Source organism: Phoenix dactylifera, chromosome 14 (assembly GCF_009389715.1).
Source record: "Phoenix dactylifera cultivar Barhee BC4 chromosome 14, palm_55x_up_171113_PBpolish2nd_filt_p, whole genome shotgun sequence".
NCBI lineage: Eukaryota > Viridiplantae > Streptophyta > Magnoliopsida > Arecales > Arecaceae > Phoenix > Phoenix dactylifera.
In genome coordinates this window covers 5260092-5277633 of record NC_052405.1, presented here as the reverse complement: position 1 = coordinate 5277633, position 17542 = coordinate 5260092, and the positions used below count along the sequence as shown (strand labels likewise).

The 17542-nt window shown below is 40.6% G+C and overlaps 2 protein-coding genes and 1 long non-coding RNA gene across 3 annotated transcripts; 1 reads left to right on the top strand and 2 right to left on the bottom strand.

The window, feature by feature from the left end:
• The first annotated feature begins 3618 nt into the window (after positions 1-3618).
• LOC103708105 (membrane-anchored ubiquitin-fold protein 3) lies at positions 3619-10944 on the top strand. Its single transcript, XM_008792886.4, has 4 exons — positions 3619-3992; positions 4078-4327; positions 6574-6744; positions 10505-10944. The coding sequence occupies exons 2-4, from the start codon at positions 4198-4200 to the stop codon at positions 10558-10560; spliced, it is 357 nt and encodes a 118-aa protein (XP_008791108.1). The 5' UTR covers positions 3619-3992; positions 4078-4197; the 3' UTR covers positions 10561-10944.
• Positions 10865-13497, bottom strand: LOC113462780. Its single transcript, XR_003385910.2, has 2 exons — positions 13315-13497; positions 10865-12606 (listed from the first exon to the last, which is right to left on the bottom strand). It is a non-coding gene; the product is annotated as an uncharacterized LOC113462780 (long non-coding RNA).
• Positions 13498-13709: 212 nt separating this feature from the next.
• Positions 13710-17282, bottom strand: LOC103708129 (GRAS family protein RAM1-like). The gene is made up of 3 exons (XM_026805006.2): positions 16870-17282; positions 16155-16791; positions 13710-15269 (listed from the first exon to the last, which is right to left on the bottom strand). The coding sequence occupies exons 1-3, from the start codon at positions 17280-17282 to the stop codon at positions 14166-14168; spliced, it is 2154 nt and encodes a 717-aa protein (XP_026660807.2). The 3' UTR covers positions 13710-14165.
• Between the last annotated feature and the right edge of the window lie 260 nt (positions 17283-17542).

The window sequence follows — 17542 nt, the reverse complement described above, 5'->3', positions numbered from 1 at the left end:
AATTTTTCTTTCAAAGAGTTCTTATTAGTGTTGTTGGCAAAAACATTTGTCATTAAGGATTGGGCACCAAGGTTGTAGGTTTGAATCCCACCCCTGTCTCAATTTTGGATGGATTTTTTCCCATCCTAATCCTTCAAGGAAAAAAGCTACACAAAGCATAGTGATATTTTGTTGACAAATAGTTTCAAATAATCTAGCATTTAGCATTTAGAGGTGATCAAAACTACATCGCTTATAAAGAATATTACAGGGATAGTGAAAAGAGGAGGCTCCATTCTTCCTACTAAAAATATTTAAAGCTATGAACAAAGGCTGTAGGGTTGAAAATTCTATAGGATTTATGGTTGAGCCAATACAACGGGAAAAATTATATGATTACAAGCTGAGCTAGGCCTATATTTATAAATATTCAAAAATAGCTTTGAAGTGAACCGGCCCAAATCCCATAGAGAGAGAGAAAAAAAAATCTAGGTCGGACCAATCTACTTTAAAGCTACTTATGGGTATTTATGAATACAAGTCTAACCTAGCCTATAATCCTATAATTTTGTTCGTTGTACTGGTCCAACCTATAAACCCCATAGAATTTTTTGGCTAATCATCCAAACAGGCCCTAAGGGCTCGTTTGGTTCGCGGGAAGCATTTTCCTTCCTAGGAATATGATTTCTGGGAAACAAATTCCTAGGAAGAGGATGCCTAGGAAAGTACTTTTGGCATGTTTGGTTGACCATGGGAAAGTGACAAATTTCCAAGATGCTTATGTTTGGTTGGCCATCCACTTTCCTAGGAAAGTTATATATAATTCCTATTATGTCCTTAATAAAAATTAGGTTTTTAATGCCTCTTTAATACTTCTTTAATGCGGAAGGGACTTTTTGGGAAAAAGTAAAGATGGAGTGATTCCCGCCTCATGGGAAAGTAACTTTCCCATGTTTCTCATGGGAAAGACTTTCCCATGAAATGTGGGAATCACATTCCCATGGGAATACAACTTTCCCTTCTCTCTCCTTTGAAAACTCCAACCAAACAAGAGGCATCTCATTACTTTCCCGTTGACCACACTTTCCCCCCTTCTTTTCCCGCGAACCAAACGAGCCCTAAGTGTTTAAAATACTAAATGAAAGCTAAATAGTGTTCAATAATATAATTTCCAACAAAAATTATATGCCATGCGAAGCCAATAATCACGAAATCTCCAAATGTATCTTGATGGCTTGCATACTAGTACATGCCATGCTATGCTCTACATCATCAGTTGCAACCATATATTCGAAAGCAATATAACTAAAAGCTTAATCACAAGTCACTGAAAATTCTTAACGATATTTCTTGTTGCTATTATTTATTAATTCTTGTTGTTTATGAGAGCAAGTATCCTAAATGTTATTGTCTCAATAAAAAAAAAAGTATCATGAAAGTTGTAGTAATTTTTTGGTAGATCTAGTATGGCCAGTTGTGGGCCTCTTCAAATAGATTTGGATTCACTTTTAGTATACTGACCTCACCTCTAAATGCAAACAATATAAAATGAGGGAGAAGCAAACAATATTTAGATAAGTATACTATTATATAATAGCACAGGAGTACCGCCCCCAATATCACACAACCAACCCCCAACATCCGGATATGTCCCCTTAATTAAGCTTGATATTTATATGACAAGTGATTTCTAACATTTTTTACACCATAAATTTTAATTTCTCTGTGTAGCTTTTTCTGAATATTTTTATCTTTTCTAAATTCTGCAGCTTTACCTCTAAATAAATGGTTTCATATGCTGAACCTGTGATTTTCTTTTGCTTTCTTCTTCCTTTTTTTTAGTAACATAGAGAGAGAATCTCTGTATCCGAACGAAAGGATTGCTCTCTGCATCCGCAATAACAAATTGAGTTAGAATAGAAGAAAATCCCCCATGGCAATAATCTGGGACTGTGGCTCTTTTCAGACTGTGCACGTGTTCAAAGAGACAAATAAGACGACAGACTGAATCACCTTCTTTGCGGCTTAGCACTCAGAAGAGATCTTATGGGCCTGTTATATAGCTACCCCTCCACCATTGCACCACATTGCCCGTTGTAGTTTATATATATATATATATATATATATCCTAAAAGGTCTTGATCAAAGCTTACTAAATGTGCCAGAAAATCCGCCACGTGATGCGCTTCGCCGAACACAGGACAACGGAGGATGGGTCCTCTTCGAATCTTGCTGAACTTGTGGGTACTCCTTGGATCTTGATGAATCCAGACCGTCCAAACTGTGGATCCCACGCCAGAACCCGTGAGGCCCAGGGGAAGCCAACTTGGGCACCATGATCAACGTCATCCACTACGTCTCTCTTTTGTCCAAAGCCCAAGGGCCCCGGTCGGCCCTCATGTTAGCGTTAGCAGCCGGGCCCTGGGCCCCCCTTTACCTATCCCCCCTATCGTCTTACGTGGACAGAATTTATCCACTCACCTTTTTTTAGTCCTTTTCTCTGGTGCTATTAACCAATTTCTATGTGTTGAAGTTATTTCTAATACTCAAAATCAGGTCCAAGGAAGTTATTATGAAATATTATTCTACCAAGACTAGGGTGCGAGACCCATCTACCATTAACTTGCAAAAGTTCGATGATGCATGAAAACTTATACATACTGCAAGCAACTTAGTAATATTGTGGTTAGATACAAGATTTTTACGAGTTTAAATTGTACTCTAGCCGAAGGAGGTATAATTGTGACCAATCTATGGTGCATCTATCGATTACTAAGGTCGAAACGAAGTTTAAATTTATGCTAACTTTCAATATGTACTAAGATTAATATTCATGTGGAAAAGTTGAGCAATGCAAGACTTGAACAAGTTTACTAAGGGTAAGCCATAATTCGAACCATTATTAGCACATTTAAATCAATCATGAACAGGCTAAAGCTCAACTCGCCTTATTAATCAATAATTTAATTTCAAAACTTCAACTTCCAACATCATTTATTTTCAATCCTTAGTCAAATTATACGTCTTAGTTAAACAATACATAATACATAAGTATGTTTACCCAAGAAAACAGCACATAAGTATGCATAGAAATAATCATAATTATATGAAAGGATTAACCATTTGTCATCTTAACCAAGCTAAAACCAATATATTAATATAAAGATAGATGATTCCTAGAGAAAAATTTCATGCTAGAATATGGCATGTACCATACATTTACATGGTGCAAAGATGAATGGCTCTTTTTGTATTGTTGAAGAGTTATGAGCAAGCTATGTAGTCGTGAACGGCTCTAAATGCTGAATTATTTGAAGTGATTTGTCAAAATAATGGTACTGCGTTTTATATTTGGGCTATGGTAAGTGATGAAGTGGCTTTTCAAGCTAGGCATATATTTATGGAGGCTAATAAGGTTGCGGACTGAGTAGCTTTTTATATAGTCTATCATTCCGAAATATTTTATAAAACTATTTTTTAATTTTATTGGATGTATCCGTACGAAGCGCCTATATTTAGAAAAAAAAATCATGAACAAGAAGCTTGGACCCTCATCTACACAAATTTTATTTTTAACTAATAATTTTTTAATAAAATAAAGGAAGTAAAAAGTGATGTGCTAAAATTTTGAGCAAGCGTCACGTGTTTCATGGAATCATTTGGTCAAGCAGAGCAGGGTCCGAAACTATCAACGCGCTTCCCCTTCCTTTCGCTGCCGTGTACAAATCGACCTTCTTTTTCCTACACCCACTTCTGTTCTCACTTCGTTTCTTCTTCTCCTCCATCTTCCCACGGAGCCGCCACGCTTTCTCGAACCCTAACCCTGGCGAAGCCAACAAATTATTTTATATAATCTCCCACGATCCGTTCTAGGGTTTTGCGGATTGGCCCCGCTCCACCCTTCGCCGATTCCCGGTGATCACTTCAAAATAACAGCGATTCTCTGCAATCCATCACAAGATCCACTCGCCTCCCGCCGATCTCGCCTTCTTCGCTGGATTTCATCACCGAAGGTGCGATTCTTCTTCGTTTTTCCGTTTCCTTTTGGGTTCAACTGATCTGTTTGATGTCTCCTTTGAATTGATTGGGTTTTGCTAGTTGGGTGAGCTCCTAATTCGCTGGAGAAGAGGAATTGGAGGCGTTTATTTCGTGATCTTTGGCTTGGGTTTTTGGTGATCGGTGGTAGCTCGGAGTTTGGGAAGGGGTTGAGGAGATCAAATGCCGGAAGAGGATCTGGTCGAGCTTAAATTCCGACTCTATGATGGATCGGACATCGGTCCGATCCGGTATTCTTCCTCCTCCACGGTTGCCATGCTCAAAGAAAGAATAATCTCTGAGTGGCCGCGAGGTAGGAGTCTCTGTTCCCTAGACCTGGGTTCTCAGATCTTTCATCATGCAATTTATTTCTCTAATTAGTTCAATTATGGATTCCTTAGTAGACTATACTGAGCAATAAAAGAAAAAGAAATTCTGTCATCTTCTATTACACTTTTACAAATAGGAATTTTGTTGATCTTGCTGGGCTCTGAGAACAAGGTGCTGTATTTTCAAATTCCCATTTTTTTTAACTTGCTTATTTTATGATTTCAAGTCACCTTAATGATATTGTTTGTGATGTTATATGCCAAATCTAGCAGTTTCATCGGAATGGAACCTTTTTGTTCAAATTTTTCCATGAGTTTTTGTGCTGTTAGAATTCAGAACATTTGCAATCATGTCCACTATATTTTCTTCTCCTACGATTGTTTGCTGCATAATCGATGATAACTTATGTTAAGTGCTTCAATTTTTGTATAATTAAGCTGATCTTTATAAATTCTGTGTCTTTTTGTTTGTTTGCCTGTTTGGTGTTGCTGGTGGTGGGGTGATGTAGTGGCCTTTCTTTTACCAAACAATTTCTTGTTTGTTCTGGTTCCTTATGATATTACGACAATTTATCATGCCTTTAAGGGTCCCTGGTAGCTAAATGTCAGAGCGGAGTCAATTTTTTTGAATGTGCTTTTCTAAATTTTTGATGGCTACTTTCTGTTGATGTCACAAGCTATAAGCTATAGGTTGCAGATGACTGATTGCTAACTTCTATAAATTTTGAGCTTACTATATTTAGTAGTTTTTCTATTGAAACAATCTGCCACATCATTTGTGGCATATAATTTGTTTTTGCACTCACATTCTGGTATTTCATGAGTTGCTACTTCCCTTAAGCTTGTATGTTGTGTCATGCCAATAAAGACAATATTTGCATCCTCTGGTTATGTTTTCTAAATAAAGACATACCCTGCATGTTTTCCTATTTTCGTTCTTATGTGTTTCTTTGCTCATGTTGTGTAATTTTGGGAGCCATATATGCAGGTTTCCGTTGTACTCCAAAAAAAAAATTGGTTAAAAACTTTGACTTGTGGTACTTGAATGCCCATGATATTCTCATGCTTTTGTTATCCTATTATCTTATTGACAATTTTTTTTGTCTTGTGGTTGGTCACTATAAAGTTTAATATCTTAGGTGATGTGCATCTCGTATGCTCAGATTTCACCTTAGTATCTGAATCTAATGTCATTCTCTTTTTCTTTTTAATATTTTTAGGAAACCCTTTAAATATGTCTGCTATAGAATCTGCTGTATCTGTTTCTATATAACTACACAAGATGGTGGTGTTTTGCATATTTGTTAGGTGAATTGGATGATACATTCAGTCATGCAACACTTGTTTGGATAAAACTATTGTAAGACCCCAATAGACATATATGGCTTAAAATTTTGAGCAACAAGGGAGACCCTAGAGACATGCTCAACATAGTTGTATGACCATGATGAGGGGAAGATCAAAAGGCATGGGGAATGAGAATTAGAAGTGAGTGTGTTCATGAGAAGTGAGGAATTGGACCCCAAAAAGGATTTGATGGTGGTGAATAGATGAGATAGTCATTTTCTACAAAACCTTTATGTTTCATGTTGAATCATTTGAAAAGAGAGAACCAAGGGCAGGCTTAGAAAAACTAATTCAAGTTACTTGAAGCTTGTGTTGCTGCATTTTATTGATATTGAAAATAGAGAGGCGGGATGCTTGAAGTGCAACAGGAATAGATGAGATGATGTAAATAAGTTTATCTTCACTGCTAGAATTGGAGTCGAAGACCAGTACCGCTAATGTCGAATTGCTTTTGTAATTTATGCTGCTATTGTGCAACTGATAATGGAACATAATTCTTTTGTGCTATTTAGTTTGAACTGTCATTGCAGAAGGTTGATATTTGAGACAAAATAGCAATTCTGTATTTTGAGCTAGGACTTAAACATTTACTGGCAATATTGCTGTTGTGAACTGATTGGATGAACAGGATGTTTGTTCTTTTATCAACATAAGGAAGCTATCTGGAAAAGTAAATATATCACATGCTGTTTATGTCACTTGGCACAAATAAATATAGCAATTCTTGCTCCTAGGATGGACTTAAACTTTCATAGCGTTGTTAGTTTATCTAACGTACATTTATGTTAGCATTTGATATTTGGACTATTTGACATTTTTTGTTATTTTATCTTTTGTTGACTTCCATTAGCATTTCATTATTATTATTATTATTTTTGTGTAGATAAGAAGATTATACCAAAGGTGGCTAATGATGTAAAGTTGATAAGTGCGGGGAAGATTTTAGAAAACAACAAAACAATTGCCCAGTGCAAGCCACCTTTTGGCGAGCTTCCTGGAGGCGGTATCACCATGCATGTTGTTGTTCAACCATCATCTGCTAAGACAAAAACAGGTTAGTTCAATCTTGTTGTTTGATGCTATAGGCCATGAGCTCTAAATTTCTTTGATTAACCTCTTCTCAAATTCAATGTTTGGTGGAGTATTATCCAATTCAATGCTGTCTTTCTTTCTCTGATGAAATGACAAGTTTGTTGATTCTTGAGAGATAGCTTTAGCATAGGTTAAAAAATGATCTCGATGAACACCTGCCAGATATTTTCATTTAAAATTAATTATTGAAATTCTAGAATCTTGTGACCCATTCTCCACACATGTTGAGCCTGAGATTTTGGTTAATGATCGAGATTCCAAAGGGTTTCCAGGAATTCTATTTATTAGAATGTGCGTTGTAGTGGATATCAATATCCACCAAATATGAAGTGTTTGTGAGCATTATTTGGTTGGTGCAAACATAAAGAAAGAATATGTAACAAGCTCAGTACCTCGCCTACAAGGCTAGCTAGAAGGTACTTTTTGGGTTACTTGGCACTATATAAGTATCGAGACCTATCCGGTGCATAACTGATGTGAGACTAAACACATGCTTGCACCGGTTCTTACTCCATTCGTTTAAGTCCTGGCGTCCTTGCTAGGCTAAGGGTTGAAATCCAATTACAAACACTATGATCGGTCTGTAGTCAGCCTCAAAAGGGTTCGTGTTGCGTGTTCATTAGTCCATATGGGCCTTGAGTCGGCTTTCCTCTAATATCATTTGCAACAACAAATGACCTTATCCAACATGGCTAGTCGTAAGATGTTATTTGGGTTTCTTGGTCTTATATAAGTACCAAAAAACACTCCAATACACAACTATATGTGTTTAATCCTATATCAGTTATGCACCAGGTAGATCTTGGGTATTTATATAGGGCAAGGAATCAAAATAATACCTTGCAACGAGCTTTTTGGGTGAGGTTCTGGTTTGTTACAAATGTTATCAAATTGAACTTGGCCCATGGCCTATATAGACTAGGGGATATTATAGCACATGCCCTTTTGGGGCTAGTCATTGGTTGATCATGGTGCTTATGATTGGCTTGATTGAATTTGGACCCTTAGTCTGATGAGGATGCCTAAGCTTAAATGGAAGGAGCATGCGAGGACCCGTGCAACCATGTGTTTCGTACCACATCATTTGTGTGTTAGGAAGATCTTGGGTACTTTTATAGGGCCGAGGAATCCAAATAACACTTTCCGGCTATCCTTTTTGAGTGAGATCCTAGGTTGTTACAAAATATGTAATAGAATTGTCAAATGCTTCATATGTGGAGGTTCTTGGTATGATAACCATAAAATTTATGCATTCAAGTAGGTTTTGTATGTGCTACAAAAATATCTACACAATTTAAAGCTACTAGTTCCAACATTAAGACTCAAAACTCAAGCCATGTTTATTTGTGAAGAGCAAGAATGGGCTGTACATGCCAAGCCAATGGTCCTTACAGATTGTCTCTTTGCATAACAAAAATATGAAGCTTGCATCAACCTAGACCAAGATCAGGCATGCTGAATGTGTAACTGATCTTGCTTTCATATACAGGAAAACAGGCTCGAATGATTGGTATGAGACCATCATTTGCTGTGAGATCTGTTTACGTCTTATATATGGTTAGCCATTAGCTTATGCACATAAAGGTAGCACAACCTTCCAAGCCAAGCATGCCTTGTGTGTTAGGTAAACTGGTATACCAGTTGGGACAAAGCTGATTTCGAGCTGGGCCTACATTCGAGCATCAATTTATAACATTCTAGCTTGGGCCTAGCATGATAACTACATTCTAGGTCTGAAAGTGGACTCGTCTGATATCATCAATGTCCAAGTCTGGTCCATCGCTGCCTAACTGATGGATATAGCAGAGAGAAAAAATAGAAAAACGGGGGGGGGGGGGGGGGGGGGGGGGGGGGGCGGGCAACCTTTGGAAACCTCCCTGTCTGGTAAATCCATTAATTTGAACATTAAGGCTATTGATTAGAGAGAAATCACCTTGCTGAGGAGGAGGTATGAATTGATTGGGGAAGGACTTGTTACTTGTTTTTGAGTCTCTCTTCTCGCCACCTCTTGGAGATCTCCACCATGTGGTCATACCACCGTCAAATCAGGGTGACCTTGTATTTGTTTCATTGGTCCTCCAGTTGACATGTCTCCTGCTGCTCGCCTTGCCTTTGAAAATGAAGAAGAGTGGAGAGAGAAGAAGAGACACTGGAATAAGGGCATAAAACACTAAAGTAAGTTGGATTTTAACATATGAAAATATATAATATCACTGTATGATATGTGTATTATATCATTGGGTTGGAATCATCCTGTTTGTTTTGCCTGAGAAACTTTGTCATACCATAAGTTTTAGATTAGCGTGCCTTGACTGGGCATAAATGTATACACCTCCACTTAGCCTATGCCCATATCTGGTGGCAGGTACATGGCTGTAGATTTAACTCGTGCTGCACTGGCCTGTTAGCTCTGCTAGACCTGACGTGTTTGGTGACACCTTGCGTACTGCGTAGGTTTGACATGTGTTGGTTGTGCATGGTTGCCTTGTCCTCATAACACTTCACCAGACATGACACATGCCATTTGGTAGAGCCCCATAGAACATCCGCATATGCGAGCTTTGTACTTATCAAACTTTTACTTATGGACTGATGCACCCACCAAATCCCCACGAAGGGGTTCTAAATGCACTTTTAGAGTTGCATGGAGCTCCTTCAGATACCTTTTGGATGTCACACGTAGCACAAGATCGTGCAAGTGGAGGAGCAATTCTTTGTTGATGAAGAACTTCTGTAGATCCAGAAGATTGATCTTGCTTGGTGTTCCCACGGAAAGATAAATGAGAACTAACAGATCACATCATGGGGAATCAAACCTTGGACCTCCTCTGTGATGTTGAGGATGTGGATGCCGGGGGGTTGGGCAAAGCCTTGGTTTGTATTAATTTACTAACCTGGTAGAAATTTTAGGGTTAGATGATGTGACTGTGACTTGAATTCATCATGTCATCACATGAGATTTTTCTTTTCCTCTTTTGAGGGTTATAATTTGAATGCCAACCATGTCATCGCATGAACTTCCTTGAATAGGACTAGCAAGCATTGTTAACATGCATCTGCATTGTGGTTTGTAATTTTGATTTTTAATATGATATAACCATGCCTTGGTTGGTACCAGCATGTTAACCTGCTGAAGTATTAAGTGGAATTGGCTAAATATGAGTTTGGAGCGTATTCATTTTATCGTTCAGATAAAGTTTATAAATGGTGCATGTTTTTGCTTGTTAGCACCAACACACTTTGCCAAACTGAATCTATATTACACTATTCATCTGGGCAGCATGCATCTGCATTGTGATATAAGTTTTTCTTTTAACATTTGGGATCTGTACCTTCTTGAAGTTTTTAAGGAATTACAAACCCGAGAGTTTCTTAACAACAAGCGGTTGAAAGGCTGTTGGATGGTGTGTTTGACTGATAATATGCTTTTGCCTGCACTTAACACTGCAATATTGGCTGTTGGCATCATACTTTCTTTGTTATTTTACATTTCCGCCAAATCTCTTAGCCATTTTCTTCCTGGTTTAATTTCTCAGTAACTTCAAAATCATGAACTGTAGTCATCTCTCTAGATATAGTATTGGCCCAAGGCTCTTCCATGTCCTGATTTTATCTAGGGTATATGCAACCATTTGGGAATTAGTTTCAGCCAGAGATGGGATATCTTAGCATGCATGGTGTTTCCTATGGTCTAAACTACTTTTCTGCTTTCTTCTGATCAGAAAAGAAGGTTGATGACTTGCCAAAGAAGACGACCTGTTCTTGCACAATATTGTAGAATCAGGAGCTGCCTATCTTGTTCATGTCCAGCTGCAAGAGTACTGTTACATACCATTGGGTTGATGGGGAATAGGAGAACATCATAATCACTTCTGGTAGTTCTGTTATTGGAGGAATGCAGTCCTCCATGTATTGTTGCCTGAATGCTGTTGTGCCAGTCAAGAGTTGGTTTACGTTTTGTGGTATTGTTGTGAGCCAGGTTCATGACATAGGAAGAGGAGGCCTTTATATGATCACAGGTTATATATATGAAATGGTTCTTCACAGTGTTTCTGTTCAGACATTTAATTCTTCTTTCTTTCAATCATGTTCTGTATATTGTCTGAATTAACTCAGCATTTAAGAGTGTCAGTGACATCCCTCCTGCCTCTCTGTTCTTCAACCCATTATTCTTATGGGCCTTGTGCACAAGACATCCATGGATGCTAATCCACGGTTTGGAACTGATTGTCTTGAACGAGAATGCTTGGGTTATTGGCTAAGATGAATCTGTTGTACCATCAGGGAGGATAGAAGTGAGTTGATTCCCAATACGTACACTGCTAATTGATCATAAGAACTGTTTGTATTTGTGTTGCATGTCAAGAAAAAATATTCTTAAATTTATCTTGTGAGATAAGTTAATTACACTTACAATGATGGATATCTTAATAACATTGAATGGTGACCTGAGGTTCAGAGTGCTAAGCAATTGCATACCAGGATCTGAACAGTTGTAATTTGTGATATACTTTGTTGTCTAACTATAAAAATGGTGCATAATTCAGCAGGAGATTCAGAGATTGTGGTGTGTATATCTGGTGTTTCCCAAGGAAATTTAAACAATGGACTGCAGTCCATAAGGTCTTTCTTTTGAATAGAAAGATCTAATTTCAGTGAGGCCACCGGAAGCTTGAGGCTGGTTGTTATTGCACTTCGGTTTAGTTCCTAAATTGCAACTCAGAATAATTAGTTAATAGGTTCTTCACCAAGCTTAAAAGACGAATTATCCAGTGCTGTTTTCTCCCTTGATGATCTTTATCTAGCTGATCACTTTGGTGTTGCTTGGTGTTTCTCATAACAATTGTGATAAACTGAATTATTTTTTCATGTGATAAGATCTCAGTATAGTTTTTGGTTTCCAATTATGCTAGTAGAGTGCCCGTGGTTTATGTGATCACTCTTCTTGTCAAATAGGGTTTCGGTAACCCAAATAAACTTTTCATGTGTAATTTATGGGCAACCCAAGCATTTTTCATAGAAAGATTTAAGATCTTCTGGCATCCAGATAGGTCCTTACTAGTTTAATATGGTATTGGTTGTATATCATGTATTATATAAGACTAGGGATGCATGGATATTTTGTGCTGATATGATTTTCATACCCTTATAAGGGTAATACTGTAAAGAAGCAAGGGAAGTGCATTGACCAAAATAAAAAGTTATTGTTGCCATGCTCCGAACCTAGAACGTAATAGCTGCATACTTGTATAATGGACCATACAAGCATATAAGGTTATAGATCATATCAAAGCAATAATAATTTTTAAAAATTTATTTAATCAAGAACTTATTCAAATAATACTAAAAATCTAATAATAAGCTATGACCACGTAAGCAGTGGCATGGGTCAGAACGTACAAAGTGTCAAATATGACTATTCTTAACTATCGATGATATAGTGTCCAAATACTACTATTCTAATCACTGTGGTGCGGTGTCAAAATCAGTTTCTCAGATTACAAGTCGACAGGGCTAACGAATAATTTTTATTAGATGGGTCAAAATATAGCCGTGCTGAGAATACATAGATATAAAAACTAATTTCATAATTTGTTCGGTCATATTTTCTAAATTTTATAACACATATCATAATTTAAAATGATCAATATCATAACATTAATATGCCTGACTCGTTTAACTAAGTATAAAATAGATATCATAATTAAATTTAATCAACTAACTATTATTTTACTAAAAATTTGGAAAGCACACATTAAAGCAATATGTTACTTACCTCTTCTCGTTTCAAAAATTCTACTTCAGTTAGGCAGATCAGGTGCACCTAGTTTAATATCATTAAAATATTATTAATTTAATCATCATTTCATAAGCTAAGAAGTCAAAAATTAAACACTACTAGAAAACAACCTCATGCCTCCAAATCAGGCCAGTCAAGGAGTCCATGCAAGAAGAATTCAACTGGTTTGATGAAGATCAATAGTGGCCAAATTTCGAAAAATCTAGCTGGAGTTGAAGCAATGGGCTGGTCTACCATCCTAATACCGAGGCGGTTGCGGGTCTCCAAACTAAGTGAACTTAGATCCAAGCAATAAGAAAAGCAAGGCTTATACTAGGATCCTTGAGCCTGCCTAGAGAGAGAAAGAGGGAGAGGATAGAGAATCTCTGCTCGGGTTTAGCCAGAGGTTTGGGTTTGGTCCGTTGATAGCATAGGCCATCCTGGATCATCATGTCACGACCATAAATTAGGAGGTAAAAGAGGATTTGTGAACTAATCCATAAGTAATAAGTGAATAAATAATTGAAAGAAAATAAAAAAAATAGAAGAAGAAGGTAGGACGGAAGGGAAAAGAAGAGAGGGAAGAGCTCGCAACGGAGGCGGCGAAGACCATTGCAGTGGCAAGACAGTTGGTGATAAAAAAGAAAATGGAAGAAAGAGCCGAAAATAGCGATTTTGGCCCTTCTCTTCATGATCTCAGGCAGGGGCTCTAGTGTCAGTCTAGAGCAAAGGAATAGGAGGTAGAAAGCTTACCGAGGCAGCTCGGGCGGCGGCGGCGGCGGCAACTTCCGATGAAAATAGGGGTCTCAAAATAGTGAAATAGAGCACACAAAAGAAAATAAGAAGAGAAGAGGCTTCGGATAGTGGTGCCCGGCCGGCGTACCACGCCGGCCACCGGAGAAGAAGAAGAAAGAGGAAGGAAAGGGCTTGGCGGAGGTGCTCGGCCAAGGGATGAAGAGAATTTATAGAGAACTTTGGGAGAGGATGAACTCGGCAATTGTTGCATCGCCCGTGATTTTTGCGGTGGATGAGCACGACTGAACGGCCCGCGGAGTCGTCACCAGCCACGACTCCACGGTCTTATCCTCTCAATGAATGGGGAAGAGGGGGCAGAGGATCGCGATCCTCTATTCTGATTCTTCCCTTTGCTATGAGCTGAAGTCGGTTGGGCTTGACGACTCCAATCCAATACAGGCCTATTCTCACAGTTGTTTAGACTGAGATCATAGCAAATCATCATACTTCTTGAGAAATTATACCTTACATCAGGTGCACCATATATGTTAGTGGTGTAATGGGATCCACAGGAACGAAAGATTTGATTGGCGTTATGCATTCTAAGCTTGGTGCACCCGATCGGTGTAGAGTATAATTTCTCCTTCCTGCCAACCTACTCTAAAAATAACTGCATCATCATCATACATATAATTAACTTTATCTACATACAATATATACCATAAGTTCAACCGTATACCTTATTATTTCATCTACCTACTTAATCCCTCGTCTGAGCTCTTATTCATGGCCATACCACGAGAGACCAAACCCAAGCACACGCAGGCAAAAACACCACGACCTCCAAATCCAAGACCCATCGATCCCCATCAACACCTCCACGCCGAAGCGGCGATGATTGCCCTGTCCTGCCACCCCAACAACAAGCACCCATTGTCCTCCGTCAACCTATACCCATCGCAGGCATACAATCCCAACAATATACGGCTCTGGTTAACGGAGTTAGCACTCAACGCCACCCCCTTGAATCCTCTCCCCTCCATCACCTTCCTCCACCTCCCCAGCCTCTCATGCCTCGCCACCCTCTCCGCTCCCTCGCTCGCCACGATGTTCTTGATCTCCGGCGCGAAGATGTACTGCTCCACCTTCGCCCTCGCCGCCGAATCCGCCGGAAAAGTAGCGTCCAACGAGTCGAATATTGCCGAGTAATAGTGCAATGCCTCCAAGAACCTCCCCAAGAAGTAAGGCCCATTGTGGCTGGCTTCGTGTTCCACTAGAGTGACGATTTTGGGCGCCTGGTCGCGAATCATGGAGAGGAGCTGGCCGAGGTGGGCGCCGGGGACGCGGTGGAGGCGGCATACGGCGTTGACGGCCAGGGCCTCGCCGATGCGGCGGTGGAGCATGCCTGGGAGGAGGTCCTCGAGGCGGTCGGCGACCGCGGGGTGGAACTCGAAGGGCACGCGGATGGAGTGGGCGAGCTCGGCGAGGTGGCGGCCCGTCTGGCGGACCGACTCGGCCGGGTGGCCGACGCCGGTGATGCGGAGGGCTGGCGGCCCCCCCGGGCGGGCGGCGAGCGCTTGGAGGAAGGCGGGCCATTGGTAGCCTTGGACGATGTCGAGGTCGACGACGTGGACGCGGTCCTCGGACTCGAAGGCCTCGAAGATGGCCTGGTTGGCGGTGAAGTGGGCGAATTTGATGTAGGGGCAGGCCTGGTAGAGGATCTGGTAGATCTTGAGAGTGTCGAGGGTGGGGAACCAGGGCCTGGGGGAGGAGGAGGAGGAGGGAGAGGGAGAGATGCGGGCGGCGAGGGCGTCGGCGAAGCAGGAGGCAACGCGCTGCATGGAGTCGCCGAGTGGGGAGACGACGCTGTTCAGGTGGTGGAGGTAGCGCCGGGCGGCGAGGTAGTCGTCCTTGGCCACCGCCTCGGCACACGCCAGGAGGAGGTGCACCAGCTGCAACCCACTGTCTTGTTCCTGATAAATGGATCGAGCAAAATATTTAGATAATTCTTTACAATAATATATTCTACTAAGTCAGACTTTCAAACTAATTAATTGAAATTATGAACAATCGGATAGAAACTGAGGGATGACAACAATGGATGTATAACATTTACTTTTATATTGCTCGAATCTATAATCGATCCTACAATGACAACACATGGGTGACATAACAACAGTCGCACGTATCCACCTTTAGAAAGAGACAACACATCATCATATTAGACAATAATCTCTTCTCTTGTCTGAAGTTATGTTTGCACGTCTGGCATTAGCATCGATTTGTAGAGGGTTGACGGCTAGATGACAACTGCTCATAAATTATTTCAAATTTTAATCTCTAAATTATAGTGCATACATGCATACTGATCTCAGAAAGATGGATAAGCTTTAGATGTGAACTCGATAGCGACATCATGCTAGTAGTACCGTTGTCTTAATTAGTCTTTAGCATGTAACGTTTATGTTGCCTAAATGAAAGACATGAGCCCTAATATCAGTTGCTAACAAGGTTCTTTTCATCATCATTAAAATGGTTGTATGTCATGCACACTGAAGCTATTAAAGTTTGGACCTTGCAAATCCACTCTATAAAATATTGCACCCGTCTTTCCTCCTCCTCCCTCCCTCCCTCTCTCTCTCTCGCAGGAGGGAAGTTTTGTCAGGCATCAAGAATTATTTGAGTCGTGGGAAGCGTTATCCCTCAACATACGTGCAAACACGCATATGTTCCTCTATGTAACTACATATATGTATATCTGCATGTGTGTGAGTATTTATTGTGCATGCATGCATGTTTATGCACATGTATGCATACGTGCATGCATGTATGAAAGTGATCAGGAGAAAGACTAGCACCTGCTCCGACTCCGAAGGTATTATAGGGCCACTCAACAAGCCATGGTATGAAGATTCTACCAACTCAGTCTTACTCACTGATCCAAGCAATCCATGATCAATATCCCTCCCTTGCTGCTGCTGGCCTTGCTGCTGTGCCGCTCCCCCAACCCCAAACTGACTCATCTGATACAAATCCCCCTCTCCACTGATCTGCAGCCCTCCGGCCATCTTTTCACCCACACCATCTCCATATCTTGACTCCACTGTCAAGCAGTCCAGCAGCGATGGCAGTGTCGTTGTTGGTGGCATCTCAAGGGGCTCTGAAGAGCACTCGATCCCCCCTGTGCCATTCAATGATGATGTATACGTGCTGTAGTTCTCCCTACCGTACTCATCCAAGAATGCGTCCATCGCCGGCAGGGCGAGGCACTCTCCATGAGCAAACTGAGTGGAAGAAGAATATGGAGAAGAAAAGCTGTTAAAGACCTTGTGGAGTGGGCTCTGTGACTTCCCTTTGCTATGGTTGGATGAGTTATATGGAGGCGAGGTGCATCCATAGAGCCCATGCATCCCATGCACGTAGCCGTTACTGCTATGATGAGTACTGTAGATGGAGCTGATGCCTGTTCTCCTAGGTGATGACACCATGTACTCCCTTTTAGGTGAAGATACCATGTAATCTATCTTAGGAGAAGAGACTATGGAGTCCCTCCTAGGAGGAGATGACATGTACTCCCTCTTAGGAGAAGAGATCAGGCAGTCCCTCTTTGGAGAAGAGACCATGTAATCCCTCTTAGGGGAAGAGATCATGTAGTCCCTCTTAGGAGAGATCATGTAGTCTCTCCTAGGGGAAAAGACCATGAAGTCTCTCCTCGGGGAGGAGATCATGAAGTCTCTCCTCGGGGAGGAGATCATGAAGTCAGTGCCTGAATCGATCTGGTCGGCAAACAAGGACTCCCATAAGGAGATATCTGGCGACTGGATCTCGACGTCGATGTCCACGTCGTACTTGAGCCCTTGGAAGGTGGTCTGGTTGTTGGTCTCCGGCTCAAAGGAGGCAACCGCGTTGGATTCCGACACCGACGCCGTCGGTGAAGACAGTTGCTGATTGGTGCTAGAGATGCCATTGCTCTTTAAGCTCCCCATGCTTCCACATAGAGAGTTTATCATCTTCTATAGCTATAAAAACTCGATAAGAGAAACTCTTTTATCATCTTCCACATGGAAGCTCTTGTCATTGCACTTCATACCTCGAGGACAAGAGTGCTATAAAGAGAAAGGAAAGACACGGATATATTAGATATCGAAAGGTTTTTGTCTTAACGTACAACTTTTTTAACGGAGGTGAGGGAGGGGAATTTGGTGACAGAAATCCGGTTCTTGACTTCAAGCGTGTGGAGTTTTTT

What these genes read in the sequence shown, in the direction of transcription:
- LOC103708105 (XM_008792886.4), top strand. Translation starts at nt 4,198, where the DNA reads ATGCCGGAAGAGGATCTGGTCGAGCTTAAATTCCGACTCTATGATGGA. An exon ending in AATCTCTGAGTGGCCGCGAG is followed by an intron (nt 4,328 to 6,573) that starts GTAGGAGTCTCT and finishes ATTTTTGTGTAG; the next exon opens with ATAAGAAGATTATACCAAAG. An exon ending in ATCTGCTAAGACAAAAACAG is followed by an intron (nt 6,745 to 10,504) that starts GTTAGTTCAATC and finishes TCTTCTGATCAG; the next exon opens with AAAAGAAGGTTGATGACTTG.
- LOC103708129 (XM_026805006.2), bottom strand. Translation starts at nt 17,282, where the DNA reads ATGGGGAGCTTAAAGAGCAATGGCATCTCTAGCACCAATCAGCAACTG. An exon ending in ATCTCTTCTCCTAAGAGGGA is followed by an intron (nt 16,792 to 16,869) that starts GTACATGTCATC and finishes TTCACCTAAAAG; the next exon opens with GGAGTACATGGTGTCATCAC. An exon ending in TACCTTCGGAGTCGGAGCAG is followed by an intron (nt 15,270 to 16,154) that starts GTGCTAGTCTTT and finishes TCCATTTATCAG; the next exon opens with GAACAAGACAGTGGGTTGCA.